Genomic DNA, 17,621 nt, shown 5'->3' with positions numbered 1-17,621 from the left:
CCAGTTCTGCAGCTAAGCAGCTTGCAAGTTGCCACCCTGTCTTAACAACATGTAAAAGGCTGAACAGACTGAAAAGTCAACTCTCCTCGGATGTATAAGAGAGGTAAGGACACAGGGAAAACGACTGTCCCCCAGATGGAGAGACTGACAGGCGAATACAGAATATAACAATTTACTGGACACGAGACACATGAGTGGAAACCGCTGTGGGAACCAGGTCTGGGTAAGAAAACAAGGCTGTAATTACGAATTGCTGGAGGCTTGGGGTGGACAATTCTGGGAGTTAAAAACTCCAGGGGCACCCAGAGGGGCCACTGTAATTTTGTGAGATTTACTTCCAGGAGCTCTAACAGGTTCCCACAGTAAATACTGGAGAAAAATCTCCTTGCTTGTGCTTCTGGCAGGGGGAGAAGAAACTAGTTTGAAATATGCCAGAGCATCGCTCCAAACAAGTCCTGCCCTTAGCTCTATTAATTATCTTAGTAACTTTAAGAAATAGCTGGGACAACTGTGGCACAGGGCAGATGAGGAACTTCCCAAGATCACGGGGCCAGTAAGTGGCCGAGCCAGGCTAAGAACCCAGGCAGGCTGATGGCGGAGCTGGTGGTCAACCCAGACAGTCCTTTGGCAAACCTGCTGCACTAAAGGGACTGTCCCGTCACCCAAACTTCTTGCTCCACTTCTATTTTCTTCTAGGACCCCAATAGCATTTGATTGGCATCACCTTGTACATCTTCCAAATATTCCTGTTAAATAACTATTAGGCAGATAGTATTCCTACTTGGTAGACATAAGAGTAGAGACAGAGCCTTCACAGAATTTCCTTGGAGTTGTGAAGCAATTTAGTGGCATACGGCATCATGGTTTCCTGACAGCTTCAGCCCCTACGTATGGCCAATGATTCACATCCATGCCTTGTATCCCATACTCCTGATACATAAGCAGGATTAGGAAAGTCAAAATGAACAGACTTACTTTACAAATCAGTTTCTGGCCAGGAAAAGTATGTGAAGAATCATATTAACAAAATGAAAATGTTACCTACATATTGTCTTACTTAAGCTTAGCTGTTTTATTAGCCAGATGACAGGTGGAAATTAGTCAAATGAAGACATAAACCCACTTCCCCTCCACTTCTGTTGCTCAGTCCAGGTCTTCAGGGTAGATGCCAACCCAGAAAACCTGGCAGCTAGTCCCAACTTACTGGGAACAGATGACCTTTAATTATTCCTAATGTAGCACCATGTTTCCCTTCTGCCTGGAGGCCTATTGGACTGTCTGATGACCCTAAAATCATGGGAGAAGTGAACAGTGCCAAATGGTAAAGGTTCACAAGTGCCACCACAATATGCTGGGCTGGCCCTGACCTGAGAACTGGGCCACAACAACCAGGCACTCAATGTGGGCAGTATCATTCAAAACCAGTTCTTCAGCTGGCCAGTGTGGCGCAGTGGTTGAGCATTGACCCATAAACCAGGAGGTCATGGTTTGATTCCTGGTCAGGGCACATGCCCAGGTTGCAGGCTCAATCCCTGGCAGGGGGTGTGCGGGAGGCGGCTGATCAATGATTCTCTTTCATCATTGATGTTTCTATCTCTCCCTCTCCCTTCTTCTCTCAGAAAGCAATAAAAACATATTAAAAACACACACACAAATACACACACACACACACAAACAAAAACAGTTCTTCAAAATTTGCTGCCCAGGAAGCACCGCCCCTTTATAGTAATAGGACTTCGTTTCCTAGGAAGTAATTTCCTGTGGAAAATACATCCAATCTAGCAAGTGATTTATAAACATTCTCCCCGCCCCCCACAAACACTTCCCCCGGTGCCTCCAACCCACAGGAGTTTCAGCTATAAAAGCAGGCCCTTGGAATCCTTCTGCATCAATGACCAAACCAAGTTGCTGATATTCCAAGTTGTTTATTCATATTCCATTTGCTTTTTATGCACAGTTCAGACCATTTCTATTTCTAACACAGCAGTAACCCAAGGGGAGAACCTGAGTCCAGTGGCATTTAGAATCTGATCTCACCAGACACAGATGATAGAAAACCTTGCAGTAGCGGCACCTCGCTGTCCTCATTCCTGTTTCAACACTCACACTCCATAAGGGTCTGGTGGTGTGTATCAGTCAGAACCATAGTTTACAGTGGGAAGAATTCTGGGATATAAAAGAAATTATTTCACCATTTAGTGCCAGTTTCTTCATTTGTAAAATGGGGATTAAAACACCCGTTTTTGCACGGTTGGTAGGAAATGTATACGACACACCTGGTTCACTGTAGGGGCTCAGCGAGAGCTACCGTTATCTGCAGGGCTGTCTGTGCTTCCAAGTACTTAATTTATGTCTCCTGGCGGCTCTGACAATCCCTCTGGCAAAGAAATCTGATAAAATTCTAGCTTCCAATTGCTATCTAGTGAATCACTAGGTGTGGAGAAAGGAGAGGGGGAGAAAAGAAACCATTTTCTCAGTGCTGTGTGCCGGGCACTGTGTGCGGCATTTCATGTTCAGCATCACCGGAGGCAGGCTCCCTCTCTCCCTCCTCCAACAGGGCAGGTGGAGCGAGGGGCTCTCTGAGCACCAGAGGTGGGCAGGGCCTCTGATCCGCCCTGTGAACTGGTGCGAGGTCTGGCCGGGGCGTCGCTGTTGCAGAGACATCTCTAAAAGCAACATGTGCTTCTCCTGCGGCCTGCGGTCGCTGAACTTCTGTAACTCCCGCATGCGCTTAGAGGTGAGGATAAGGCACTCCCAGCACAGACCACACCAGAAAGTCAGGAGGGAGAACAGTTGTTTGGGTTCCGACAGTTTTAGGTCAGTTGTGTTAAGGTTGGTCAGGTTGAAATGAGCAAGCAGGGAAATGAAAACACTTCAGAGCTAACTGCTGTCCACATACAGGATATTTGAAAAATGTTTTTATTGAATATTAAACAATTACAAGTACTGTAAGTTAGACATTTAGCCAAAGCACAATTACAGGTTAAATATAATCATAAAGATGCCTTAAATAGGAACCCACCACGCAGGCAGGTTAGCTCCTCGCTGCCCTCTTTTGGAAAGTAGAGGGGGACGGAGAAAAGGTCTTTCATTCTGCGTGAAAGATAGTGAAGGCTAGAAGAATTACATGCTGTAAGCCATCTTCCATGACCAAATCGATAGGGTTGCCAGATTTAGTAAAAGAAAACACAACAAAGCAAAAAACCAGGCTGCTCAGTTAAATTTGAATTTCAAGTAAATAATAAAGAATATTTTTACTGTAAATAAATGGCAAGTAATGCACCAAACATAGGTAGGCTAAAAAATTATTTACCTGAAATACAAATTTAACTGGATGTCTTGTATTCTCTCTGGCAATCCTACAGATAGACAAATGCAGAAAGGAAAGGGGAGGGGACCGAAACCCTTGCCACAGTGGGTCACACAGAGACAAAATAAAACTACACCAACAGGGAACCAGAGTCACCACACTGGTACCACACAGACCACGACACAAGGAGAAACACAAGTACTATGCTAAATGCGGTTGCCGGGAAACATTGTAGATTTCCTCCCAGCTGATTTTGTAAATGTTTTTGAGAAACCTTGTTGAAAAAGTACCTTTTAGTCTGTAGGTATCAAAGACAAACATTACTATCACAGAGACAGGATGAACTTGAAACAATGGAAGCAGAAGCAGGCATATATGCACATGAAGAGTTTAAATATTTTGTGTAATGAATACAAGGGTTATATAGTCAAGGTCATCCTCTAGCTCTAGGCTGTTAGCCTTGCAGGTTTTGGTTCCTTAATTTTTACTGTTGTGTTTTCCAGCTTTTTTATCCTGAACCGTGGGAGGGGCAAGGAGTGTGTAAGGGACTCCACTCTCAGAGTTTAAATGCACTTCTCTGCAAATGCTTTCAGGGTTGTCTGCAGAAATAGGCAGATAAAAAAAAAAAAAACACAAAACAAAACAATCTGAATTCTGGAGAATGAGAAAGCCGTTTGAAACGATGGATAGCAGGGTGGGGTGTGGAGATGGGAAAGTGTAAAACAGAAAATATAAGAGAACGAAGAGCCAAAATGCAGCCATCTCTCCAGTGTGAATGCTGTTTGAAAGGAGGCAGACCCACGGCGGATGCACAGAACCGTCACACACGAGCATATCTGGTCTTAGAAAGTACAGGAAATCTTTAACTTCCTACTGCTTTTCACGTGTCACTATGCTTTTTATTTTAAAATGATTGAAAAACAGCTTGTGCCACACTGAAATTCTACAGGGTATCGCTTTGTGAGTTGTTGCTGTATCCCCCACATACACAAAACTTAGCAAGTTCTGAAATCTTTCTACATTTCTCCAAACCAGATGATTTGGCAAATGGAGGATTTCAGACATAAAGAAACTGAAATGGGCTGATTATATCAGCTCTCTGCATGGAAGGGAGCATGACCTATGAAATATACCCTCATCAAATAAGCCTGACAGGTGTGAGATACACAGAGACATACCTGGCTCATTGACATCTTTCAAACACCAAGAATGGAATTCCAACTTTTTATTAGAATATAAAAGGTTTAAAAGTTTCTGCCATAGTTAAGGCTTTCTTAAGAAATATTTAATTGTATATTAATTTCAGAATCCACAAAGTGTCTGAAGAAGCCTCACCTTTAAGGGTGGCTTAAAAAAAAATTTTCCTTGTCGTATACTAGATTTGCCCAACCAAAGCTCAAACATTATCTTCACAATTACTTTCTTTTCATTCCTCTGTCACTGACTTGACATCAGACAAGTTTAATTTTAGTCTTGAAATAAATTTCTGACACATGAAACCCTGTATTAATGTCAGTTTTTAGTGTTCCCTGAATGACTAAAATCTCTTTCACTATGCAATTTACTAGCCCAAAAGAAAACTGTCACACTATGGGCATTTTTTGGTAAGAAGGCAGTTTATCACAGATTATCACACAAGTGGGGTCTGGACACACTGGGGAAAGGTGCTTAAAAATACACACCATTCCTGTTTCAAAGAGTTTACAGAAATCCAGAGAGTGCACATGTTTAAAAAGAAGGTGCGTGACATCCAATAACCATTGTGCAATTAGGAGATGTACTGAAACAGAAAAACCTAGCCAGCTCACTGCATTCTCATGCTGTTCTTCCAGAGTACACCAAGTTTTGTTTTTTTGAATAAAGGCTATAATAATAGAATATTAATCTATATTACTTTATTTGCCACATTCAGGCATTTCTCAATGTCTATCAATGCACTGAGAGCAAAGAGAAATTAGTCTAGCCTCCAACATCAAGCTCAAATGAACACAAGGATGCTGTTTCATGGAAACATCCTAATGATGTTTATTCTACTTATGTTATTGAAAAGCTAGAAATTCTAAATTCCAAGAAGGAAAAGGTAAGTAAAAATCCTGGTTGTACTGCTGTTATTTTGCAGAGAATTAAAACTCTGGGTTCCACACTGTCATTTGTTTAACGAAGTAGCAGGCCGAACACCTGGGTCTGGGTGTGATATGGAAACAGAAAGGTACAGTCTCCTTTTGCAAGATTCAAAATGAAGATAGGAAAATGAGTGGAGTCAAAGGTAATTGCTGGAGCTATCTAGAACTCCAGACTAGCAGCCTGGGGGAAAGGGGAGGCCAAGGAGAAGGACAAAGAGTCCAGTACAGAGCACTTAACTTGTCTGCCTCAAGCATCCAGGCTGGCCATGCCCAGTACTGATGTCAGCACTGCGGTAGGGCTAATGGTGTCCAGATTCTCCCTCTCATTCAGTTTGGGTAACAGAGTGGCCAGTTCAGGGGAGGCCATGTTGTAAGTCCTCAACTTGTTAGTGTTTCTGTATAGTATGTATGTATACAAGAACCTCAGTGGACTTCAGCCTAGTTCAAACCCATGCTTTTACATTCCAAAGGGTTTTCACACTGCTCTAGATAGGAATCCCAAATGTAACTGACTTTTGCTAATTTGAGTACACTCATGATGACCTTTGGTTTTCAAGTTATGAAGACATGTATTTGGTTCCTGTGAGATGTTAATGAGCCCATTCTCTTTAGCAGATGAATAATTTGTACACCTTCTTCCAAGAACTACTATATATTTGAATCATTACAAGACAAGAAGCACTGCAAATGTCTCCCTTACACGGTACCTTTACTGGGCACACAGAACAGACGATACATAACATCGGCAGTTTAAATACTGAACCACAGTTTAACTTCTCAAGTGTAAGGCTGAAGTTTAAAACTGGCACATCCACTAATCCAGTTAGCATGATGGAAACGACATACAACCATAGTCGGGTAGTGGCCTATCTTTTTGAAAAGCTATAAAGCTTTCGGTATCTGTACCATATTAACCCTTTTACTTAACTAAAAATCACAGCTGTGTTTACCATTTTAAACTATGTCTAAGAGGGGAGGTAATATACACTTTCACAGCTACTGAAAACTACACGGATGCCAATTTCACCAACCCATTGTTACACAGCAAAACGGAAGGAAAGGGGGGAGAAAGCCCTCTTAATGAGTATCAGACTTCAAAGCTCCATGTGGAATTCTAGTGCTATTAAACAAGGAGCCGAGACACACACACCCAGCCTGGCCACGGAAACTTCATCAGAAGCAAAAACGGAGGCCAATTCTTGATTTAATTTTGAGCTAGAAAACTCAAACTAATGCCCAGTGCCTAGGCCAGAGAGAAAGTGAAATGTATATTTTAAGAGCCTATTGTAGGAATTTTGCATGTAACTATTTTATTTTGCTTTAGGCGATTAATGAGGTCACAGCTAAATCAGCCTGCATTTAAAAACAAATTAGTTTTCAGGACTTCAAGTTGGAATGGCAAGTTTGTGCCATCCTGTTTTTCCTTTTCTTTACCACATATTACTTTGCTTCAAAGCTGAGTAGGTGCACAGCATGTGAAAGTAATAAACCAATGCACTTATTCGATGTTCAGTTAAGTGAAAAGGGCGAGCGTAAGAACTGCACTGTCTAATTTTTTACAAGTGTCTATGTGCACTTAGCAAATGTTGATTAAACAAGCTGAACAAAGTAGTAACTTCATGAAGTAACAGTATGGTATTTCTCCATCTTCATTAAGAAAATAACTGAAAGCGCTTTGGTTTCAAGTTTTTGTTCTCCTTGTCTATTAAGATGTTTGAAGATACCATTCTGAAATTTAGTGCAGGGACCTATCTAAGCTATCTGAAGAACCTCACTCAAAATAAGTGCCAAATCTTGAGTAAACAAAAAAGTCCTTGCATTTGTGCCTATTTATCTGCTAAACAGGATTTAAACCCTAGCTTTCTAACATAGAGAAACGGTAAGTGATATTTCTGTGACTCCAATGAGTACATTTTGACTGAATTTGGATAAGGCAGCTGTTCTGGGGCAACGATTCTGGTGGTGCGGAGTAAATGAGAAGGATTTTTTCTTTGAGGCGTCCCCGCAGTCCCTTTCTGCTTCAACAGCACAGAACCACAGGCTCCTCGCACGGAAGCGGCCTCTCCTTCCCAGCCCGCCCTGGTTGTCTCACCTCCAGGCTTGATGGCAGCGCCCCCCTCCCTGGCTGCGCTCCGGTGGGCCCCAGCAGGTCCTGATGCCTCTGAAGCAGGCTTGTACTGGAGACAGCAGGCTCTCATCCTCTGCTTCTCTCACGTTGGGAGCTCCAAGCCAGGCTGATGCTTGTGCCTTTCCCTTGTAAGACTGGCCAATCAATAAAAGGACTGAAACCTGATACTTCCCTTTCCATCTCAATTTATGTTTATAAGAAGTACACATATAAAATAAATCAAAGTGAAAAAAAAGTGGAGATTAGTCTTGCTCAGCCAGAAGCTTAGGTTGCATTGCTAATGATTTTAGTCAGTGAGACTTTGTGCAAAATATCATCAAGAAGACTCCAGCTCATTATCAAAGTAAGAAAAAAAAAAAAAAAGCCAATGACGCCTGTTTAGAAAAAACTAAGAATGAGCCTGGGTATGCGTACTTGTTATATAAATGGCATATATAACAAAGCAAATGTAGTGTGTGAATTGTGAACATTTGGGAACGTACTGGTTATGTTTTCTTTTTTTCCATTTCCAAGTCTAGATCAAAGCAATCTTATTTTAGAAATGGATAACTGCAATGAAAGTGAGCCTGAGATATATTAAAAGGCCGCCCCTGTAAACATTTCCTCAAAGGGAACAGCAGCAGTTGAGTATGTATCAGTTACTCATACTATATCCATCACTATAGCAATGCTTCATAATGACAAACAGCTTTCCTAGGCTGTCAGGGATTTATAGAATATTGGTTTTGTTGGAAACAGTCCATTCGAGTCCAGTCCTAGGTTTAAATCTGATCTGGCTTTACCAGTGGGCATTCACTAGGTCTTCTGCTCTGCGGCGGTTGCAGTCTGTGAAGGGGCTTCCGGCTTCATGATCTGGTACGTGATGAGATACTCCGGGTATGCCTGAAGGACAGGAAGGAAAAAGGTCACCCTTTTGGCAGCTACAGTAGTAAAGCCTTACTTGATGTGAAAGCCTCAGAGGCTGTTGATCCAAACCAATATTCTACTACATATGATCAAAGTCTACAAAGGCCATTCCATTAACAGGTGCCCGAAAGAGGAGATCCACCTATATATCTGATATAAACTTACAAATCCTACAATCTAGCAATTGTTAAAATGTTATGTGTACTTTGAATACTGTACATTGGTTACACTGCATTCCTCCCTCATTAGAGAGCCAGGTGCCTCAAATAAGAAAACCCTTGTTTACCTCACCTAGCACAGTGCTCAATATAGCATGTGTTCAATACAAGTTTGTTAGATGAAAGAATAACTCTGCTGAACCAATTTCAAATTCATCACAGATGATGATGTAACCCACTGATCTATAAGGAGAAAGGGGGAGATATGTTGAGTCACCAATGTAGAGGCAACAGTCTGAAGATAATTTTAAAGCCATCCAAATATGAAAGAAATGATATTTACACTAATAACATAAAATATTGAAAAGTATATGGTAAAATAAAACTGAAATTACTTATTTATATCTGTCACACAAATGCATTTTTAAAGTCATAGGCATAAAAATATAATCATATTTATGAAATTTTATTTTTGTTGAATGCTTAGGTTTTACATTTTTCATTGTGATTAGACAGTGATGGGCACCACAGGTTTTTTTGCGACCATCACTGATTATATTAATACAAATTTTTAGAATTGGAATTACTGAGTCAAAGTGAAAGTATTTTCTCTAGAAGTCTGGAGTTTCTAATAAACAAAACTTTGACAAACTTAATCTTTGGTAGCTTTTAAACCTTTTTATTTGGAAACAACTGCAAACTTACACATTAAGTTGTAAAAATGAAAATGGTACCCCAAACAACTGTATACCCTTTACCCATATCCATTTATTGTCTAGGTTTTATATATCCCATCTGCTTTATTATGTAACTTCCTCCTATCTCTGTATATACCAGGCAGACAGATAGACAGATACACAGGCACATTTCTTTTCTGAACCATTTGAGAGTAAGTTATATGTATTTTCACGGTTCTTCATCCCTAAGTAAGCCAGTATTTATTCCCTAAGAAGAGAGAGATTCTCTTACATAGCTGGGGGTGGGTGGGAAGAATTAACCAAAGAACTTATATGCATATATGCATAACTCATGGACATGGACAATGGTGTGGTGAAGGCCTGGGGCGGGGAGCTGGCTAGAGGGATCAATGAAGAAAAAAGGGATATCTGTATTACTTTTAATAATAAAGATAAACTTAAAAAAACAAAAAACAATTTTATATTGCTAGACTTCTATCTACCACTCACATTCCAATTTTGTTTGCTGATCTAATTTGGGGGCAGAACATTAAGTTAGTTGTTCTGTCTCTTGGGTTTCATTTAATCTGGAAAGTTTTCAAAGCCTTTGTCTTTTATAACATTGATGTTTTTGAAGAATCAGTCTTCAACATTTTTTATTAATAGAACACTCCTCATTTTGATTAGATGAGGTTATGCATTTTTGGCTGGAATACTGTACGAATGATGTGCCCATCTCAGAATGTCACACCTAGAAGCACACTCTATCTGTCCCTCATTGGTGATGTTAATTCTGATCTGGTCAGGTATGCCCCCTCCCCCCCGCCCCCATGTATAATTACCATGATTTTTTTTTCTCTTTTCTAACAAAGACCATGTAGATATCCTTCTCCTGGTTAAAATCCCCTAGATTTAGCATCCATCGATGATTCTTGCCTCATCTACTGGGGATCGAGCCTGCAACCCGGGCATGTGCCCGTGACAGGAATCAAACCCGGGACCCTTCAGTCCACAGGCTGACCCTCTATCCACTGAGCCAAACCGGCTAGGGCCCCATGATTTTTTTTGAGCACTTCATTACTTTCTGGCATTCCAGATGTTCCAGGCTCACCTTGTTCCTATTCTGCCCTCTTGTTCACAATGTTACTTGGCTGACAGGTGACTGATGGGTTCTGTGTGTAAAGCTGATGACAAAAGAATTTTGATATCTTCATTCATGACCTGAAGCAACTAATGCTATCAGACTAAGAGGTAGGTGTTTTATTAAATGGCTTTCTTTAACTCTTACCTGGTCTAAATATACTGTATTGTCATGTTTAGTAACTGTGTATGCTCATCTGATGAGTAACATACCTGTTCTCCTCTGTAGATGACGTATTCGGCGTACGCCAGCCCATTCACACTTGGTCTCCCAATGACTGAGTGATGTCCTGGAGGGGCATGAGCCATTTTCATGGTGCTGAATTGCAGAAAGGATTTTCCAAGGGTCACTCGACAGAAAAGCATTTGTCTAAAGGAAAGATGAAAGCAATGCCTTGAAGGAAGCTTTAAATCTTGAAATATAATTGTTAGGTTTATTGATAAAAAAGAATTTTAACACAAGGCAACAAGCTAACTTAAATGTCCCTTTCATATTTATGAGTAGAAAAAGGATGAGATTTGACACACTGATTTATCATAAACAGTAGGCTCAATAGTTACCCTTGAAGTTTAAAGTAGTTTTGGTGTGGTTTAGAAATCAAACATAAAAAATACCTGGCATGTTTTGACTAGTGGAAAAGGAAAAATACTAGTGAAAACCGAGTGTTTGTATGGAATGGTAGGAATAAAGTGAAGAAAATAAGCAAATGACAGCAGCAACTGAAGTTAAGATTTGGTTTTACTCATTGTGAAAAAGTAAAAACTGGGATGAGATAAATAACAGTAAGAGTGGTTCATATTAAAAAAAATACTTGCTTAAACACAAGGCTGACAATTACACTACCTGGGCAAAACATGAATTGGAGCAGATGTTAAATATTATAGAGGAGAAGAAAGGTTGGCAAACTATGACCCATGCGCCAAATTCAGTCTGCCACCTGTTTTTGTAAATAAAATTTTATTGGATCACAGCCACACACTCATGTACATATTGTCTATGGCTGCTTTTGCACTACTATAAGGGCAGAGTTGAGTCATTGTGATAGGAATCATATGTGGCCCATTAAAGTTCACCAACACTTAATATAAACAACATTTAAACTAAACAGTAAGATTGGTCACACTGTTAAATGTAAGTAGTTATCCTTCAAATAGTTTTTTAGTAAAGAAGTCTGATCTTTGCAATATGACTGATCAGAGATATTACTTTCAGTCAATTAAACATTGTGCCATACTTAGTATAACTGGGTTCTTCCTAGCTGGCTGTTTTAGTGTGATGCTACTGATGACCCTCTGGGATGCTGGCTTGGTTGCAACTGCATTCTCTTGGACCCAGAGAAAGGGTTTTCACCACCATGAGAGGGAGGCTTTCTGAGCTCCATACCCACATATTGGCAGCATCATGGTATCACTGGGCTCTGCCCACTAAGCCAGCTGGGCCCAGTGCCATGGCCACTCGCAGTCCCTATGTCACACAAAGCCTGACCTGAGAGGCTTGCCTCCTACCTTCTGCTTCCTGCCCCAGGGCTTCACTTTGCTGCGGAGGTAGGAGAAGCAGCAGGATCTGCCCAGCGGCCTACTGGGCTGCAGGGGGTAGTGCACAGGTGGGGAGTAACGGATCCAGCCTGTACTCACCTGCTTGTCTCGTGCATTGTCCTGCATTCCACAGATGCAGCAACCCAAAATGGGGCTTGAAGGGATTACCAAAGGCCTGTGGAGCAAATGTTGATCTGTGCAAGACAGGAGCCAGCAGATAAATTCGTCTCTCTTCTCCCACCATGTTCTGTTCTGAGATGCTTTAGTTCATACGGCTTCTCTGAAGATGTCTCCTGGCCTGAGCAACCAATTACACTCGTCCTGAAACTGTGCCCAGCTCCCGATGAGCCTGTCTATCCTGCCTCCTCCTGGACCTCACTTCTTTTTGTGCTCTCATTCCTGCTTCCCTGGGATTGCACTTCCAAGAAAGTGCTGGCGAATAAACTTTCGCTTCAGGCTGTTTCTAGGGAATCCTGGCTAAGACAAAAACCGTGTTTCTAATTTTAATGAATGACTGTTCATCCTCATCTAGGTTCACTTTTTTTAAAAAAAACATTTTTATTTATTTATTTCAGAGAGGAAAGGAGAGAGATAGAAACATCAATGATGAGAGAGAATCATTGATTGGCTCTTGCACGCCCCCTATTGGGGATCAAGCCCGCAACCTGGGCATGTGCCCTTGACTGGAATCGAACCTGGGACCCTGCAGTCCGCAAGCCGATGCTCTATCCATTGAGCCAAACCAGCTAGGGCCTAGGTTCACTTTTATTGTTTATTTTGGTTCCAGAAGAATTAGGTTTGAAGCAACAAAGAGAAACTTTTGCATGTTACATATTCTTGGGAAATTTTGTGTGTTACCAATGACAGCAGATTAATGAAATTTCTTTCCGTATATATGGCATGCATCTTAGAACTGCTGACCACTACAATTTGTTTCAATGTAACTGAGAGTGGTACGTTTTAAGGTCAACAATTATAATGAATTTCAAGGTTATATGGGGCTTTTTTGAGGTTTTAACTGAATTATAAGATTTCTTATTAACCCAACTTTGCAAAAATAAATATATTTGATTACTATAAAGAGAAATGTAACAAACCGCAATCTCTGTAAAGTACAATTCCTTGTATTTTTTCTATTGGCAAGGAAGGGGGAAGGGAAGGGAATAGAGAAGAAAAATTTTCTTTCACTGACTTTAGAAAGAATATACTATTATTCTCTCCAATTTCTGAGCTTTAAAGTCCTATTTAAAAAGCTAATATTCATTTGTTTAATAGTTCCAAAGTTAATATTCTGAAGTTGGACTTTTAAAGGTCAATTATATATCCTGCCTTAAGACATTACTAGCAATATTAGAAGCACATTAAAGGTTCTACTTGTTTATAGAAGTTGTGTGACTTAGTTTAACATGACTCTCTAGTCAGAGCTAAAGGTTCTTTGTCCTAAAGAAATAATTCTGACCCTTTTCTTGTTGATTCTGAAGCAAGAAATGTGAAGCCCAGGGAAGAAGCCAAGATGGAGGGAGGTTCATTGTAATCTATGATTGGTTGACCTATATCTGGTTTTATCAGCACTAATATCAGCCCCATTATCATTGCTCCTCTTAGGGTTGGCTGATCAACTATTCCTACCCAATTTCCAACCTGTCTGATTCATTAGGACTAAGACTGAGAATAACTGTGGCTTCTGCATAGCCTGAGAAAATGTTCATGACCTGAGGACAGCAACCATTCCATGAAAGTCAAGATGCTCACCTGTGACATATATAACATGACCGATCTTTGTGTGTGGGGCAGCCTGTTCCTCCTCCAATCCCATAAACATACTGGTTGCTTTTAGAGGAGTTTTCAGCAAAATAAATCCCAGCACCAAACATTCCTCCTATGTATGCATGTCGCTCATCAAACCCTTTATGAATAATGGCATTAATGAAAGGAGAACCTAAAAATATAAAGATAATAAAATTAGTTTTTGGACACTTTTCTAGAGTATCAATTAGTTACATACTATTTAAACTTGGCAGATTAATGTTACGTAATTAATAATACATAAGTGAAAAGTTTATTTTGTAAGACGTCTATTATACATAAATTATCATGTACTAGAATCTTATCAAGGACCCCTAGTACTCACCAAGCAAAGTTATTATTCTACAAATGGCATGAGATTTTTAGGTAGCAAAGTACAATGTAGCTTTGAAAATAGATTATTTTATACCCAATCTTTAAGCAAACACAGATAATCTGATAAACTAAAACAATTATACTAAACTACTAACATAATAAAAAAATATTTCATTCTCTACATGGCTCAACTTGTAATATAAGTTCTGAAACAATTTCAGATAATTTGTTTTCATTGTATACACCTTAAAAAGCCCGTACAAGAATGTAATGCATTAGAAAGCTAGAATTGCATGTAGTTACTTGGGAAAAAAACAAAAAAAACCCATCTACACTAATAAAAGAGAAAGATACAAATTGACTGTACCTCCGCAACACCCACCAGCCAATCAGGAGTGAGTATGCAAATTAACCCAACAAAGACTGCTCCTAGCCTGTAGGCCCACGTGTAGGCCCTGAGCGGCCGGGGTCCCAGAAGTGCTGGGGGCGGGGCAGGAACATCCGCCACATCGCCATGGTGACGCGGTGGATGTTCCTGCCCTGCCCCCAGCTGCTTGTGCATGCGCCGGCGCCAAGCGGCGACCTGGGTCCATGCCCCTAGCCCAGCGCCCACAATGTGGGGATGGCTGCCGGCCTTGGGGGCGTGTCCCCCTGGGCCGTGGGGACACGCCCCTAGCCCAGTGGACACAACACAGGGGGTCCTCTGTGCATGAGTTGCAGAGGAAACACCTTTTCTTTTTTAAAAAAAATATATTTTATTGATTTTTTTACAGAGAAGAGGGGAGAGAGATAGACAGTCCGAAACATCGATGGGAGAGAAACATCGATCAGTTGCCTCCTGCACACTCCCCACTGGGGATGTGCCCCCAACCAGGGTACATGCCCTTAACAGGAATCAAACCTAGGACCCTTCAGTCTGCAGGCTGGCGCTCTATCCACTGAACCAAACCAGTTCGAGTGTAAACACCTTTTCTGACCGCTCATTGGCTAAGCTCCCTGTAAGTCGCCACTTACAGTGTTCTTGGTAACTTGGGTAATAAGAATCCAAGAAGGTGATCTAGGGTTTTTCCACCACACTCCTGGAGGAAAAAACGAAGGTCCGCTGCTGGAGGGGCTAAGAAATGTCATATCCTGCCCTAGCTGGTTTGGCTCAGTGGATAAAGCCTCGGCCTGCCAACCGCAGGATCCGGGTTTGATTCTGATCAAGGGCAGGTACCTAGGTTACAGGCTCCTTCCTGGGCAGAGCCCAGGTCAGGGCTCATGCAGGAGGCAACCAATCAAAGTGTCCCTTTCACATTGATGTTTCTCTCTGTCTCTCCCTCTCTCTTCCACACTCTCTAAAAATCAATGGAAACATATCCTCAGATGAGGATAAAAACAAAAAGAAAGAAAGAAATGTCATATCCTATGAAAGACACATCTTAAAAATGCCTAAAGAAAGTTGTCATTTTTTCATGGTGAAGGGACCGGAGTCCGTGTTGATGAAAACACCTTGGCGGCTGCGGTGGCTGGCAGTGGCCGCAGCAGCAGGGTGATGGGGCTGGCGCCTTCCCCTGATCAGCCCAGTCGCCTCCCACAGAGGGAGGCCAGACTGTGGTCCACGGGGAGTGGGCCTAAGCTGTCAGTAGGACATCCCCTGAGGGCTCCCAGTCTGTGAGAGGGGTCAGGCTTGGCTGAGGGACACCCCCTCACCCCAGTGCATGAATTTTGTGCACTGGGCCCCTAGTTTTTAACATAAGATGAATACAGTCAGTAACACAGGCTTTTCATTCTGCTGGGATCTGTGAAAGACCGAAGGATGTCTGTAATTACTGGCGTGGTACTCACCATGAAATAACATGCGCTCATTGTGATGGTTGTGATTCTCTTCAGACACTTCTTTTTGTCTGTGACAGAATCGTTCCCTCAGTTTCTTGTTGACAACTTTTTGAATCTTTAAGGATAAGGAAGAAAGAAGCCATTGAGTGTAATGTACGTTAATTGGCAGTTTATGATTTAAATTAAAAGTAGGTTTTCCTAGAGGAAGGCCCAATTTTTGTTTTGTTTGCTTAAAACATCATTAAAAAACTAGAGGCCCGATACACGAAATTCGTGCAAGGGGCTCGGCCCTCGCAGCCCCAGCTTCGTCCAGAAGGTCATCTGGAAGGTCTTCCAGATGGTTGGTTGTTCTGCTGTTCGGTCTAATCAGCATATTAGCTCTTTATTATATAGGACGATAAAGATGCCAGGTTAGTGTAATTCAGTTGATAACCTGGTTTTAAGTGACATACTTTTTTTAAAAAATCTTTATTGTTGAAAGTATTACGTTGGTCCTCCTCCCCCCCCCCCCCCCCCGCCATTAACTTCTTAAGCTTGCTCCTGCCATCCCCTCCCCCCGTAGGCCCTTAATGCCCCATTGTCTGTATCCACAGGTTACGCATACAAATTCATTGGTTGATCTCTTCCCACCCACCCTCCTCTGCCTTCCCTCTGAGGTTCAACAGTCTGTTCATGCTTCTATGACTCTGGGCCTATTTAGTGACATAATTTTTAGGTATGGTTTTTGTTAGTTATTTTGCACTAGACCTGGCTATACCTCAGAGCTACCTGAGGAAGAGGAGGAAGAAGAGGAAAAAAGAAAGGAAAAACGAAAGAAGGAGTAAAAGGGCATATCTGTAATACTTTCAAAAATAAAGATACCTTTAAAAAAAAAAAAGGAGGAGGAGGGAAGAGATTATTTCTAGACTTCTCCCCAGACTTATTGAATGTTAGGATACAGGGGCCTGTCAATATGTATTTTGCAAAAAGCTCCCTGGGTAATTCTGATGAGCACTGACATAACTTCCACAGGTCTATTAACCCTAAGGATTAAATCGATTCTCAATAGGCTTTATTCATCTTCATGATATACCTTTGGAAAAAAGCATATAGCAGTCATTTATTCCATATTATTAATTAAGGAACTGAGATGAGGAGATATATGCATTCTGATATAATCACTGACTCAATTAGATGGGAAAATCCAGGCCTTTATTGCTACTTTGAAATGATGATAAAAATGACTGTCACCTATGGTCTGAATTGATGGATGAGCAGGGAGTCTCATCACCATATCTGCATCACCAATACCAGCTGACCTAGCCTTGTATGTGTAGCTTTGATGTTTCCTGGGTGTCTTGACTTCTAATGAGGGTTAAGACTGTATCATAGTGAGGAGGGTGACACGTGACTGCAGAGCAACAGGTGAATGATCATCCTTGATTTGAAAACATGACTTTAAAAACCAATTTTAATCACTGTTTATATTTGCTTTTCAGAAAGCTTTGCAATCCAATTTTCATCCTGAAATTTTAAAAACTTACTCGAATGACATTGTATCTATTGAAGATGCCGCCGGCATTACCACCATCTCTGTGTTCTCGAATCGTACTTTGCATCTACAGAATAAAATAAAATAACTTTCAAAAATATGCCAGTGTATATTCTAAAGATACTCTGTTGTTGTCAACATTTCAATTCTACATTGCTTCACTGATGAGTCTA

The 17,621-nt window shown here is 41.2% G+C and overlaps 1 protein-coding gene across 1 annotated transcript in view; it reads right to left on the bottom strand.

Moving 5' to 3' along the window:
* Window positions 1–912: 912 nt before the first annotated feature.
* Window positions 913–17,621, bottom strand: part of TNKS (tankyrase) — a 163,907-nt gene continuing 147,198 nt past the window's right edge. Inside the window, exons 23-27 of the mRNA XM_079779169.1 lie at window positions 17,441–17,515; window positions 15,927–16,032; window positions 13,731–13,917; window positions 10,656–10,812; window positions 913–8,443 (exon numbers count right to left, since the gene is read on the bottom strand). Coding sequence (XP_079635295.1) covers window positions 8,357–8,443; window positions 10,656–10,812; window positions 13,731–13,917; window positions 15,927–16,032; window positions 17,441–17,515 — 612 coding nt within the window. The 3' untranslated portion in view covers window positions 913–8,356. The remainder of the gene's footprint in view (window positions 8,444–10,655; window positions 10,813–13,730; window positions 13,918–15,926; window positions 16,033–17,440; window positions 17,516–17,621) is intronic.

The sequence above is a fragment of the Cnephaeus nilssonii genome, assembly GCF_951640355.1.
Source record: "Cnephaeus nilssonii genome assembly, chromosome: 8".
In the NCBI taxonomy this organism is placed as follows: domain Eukaryota; kingdom Metazoa; phylum Chordata; class Mammalia; order Chiroptera; family Vespertilionidae; genus Cnephaeus; species Cnephaeus nilssonii.
Note: the sequence above shows the minus strand (reverse complement) of the source record. Positions and strands in the feature narration are given on the sequence as shown.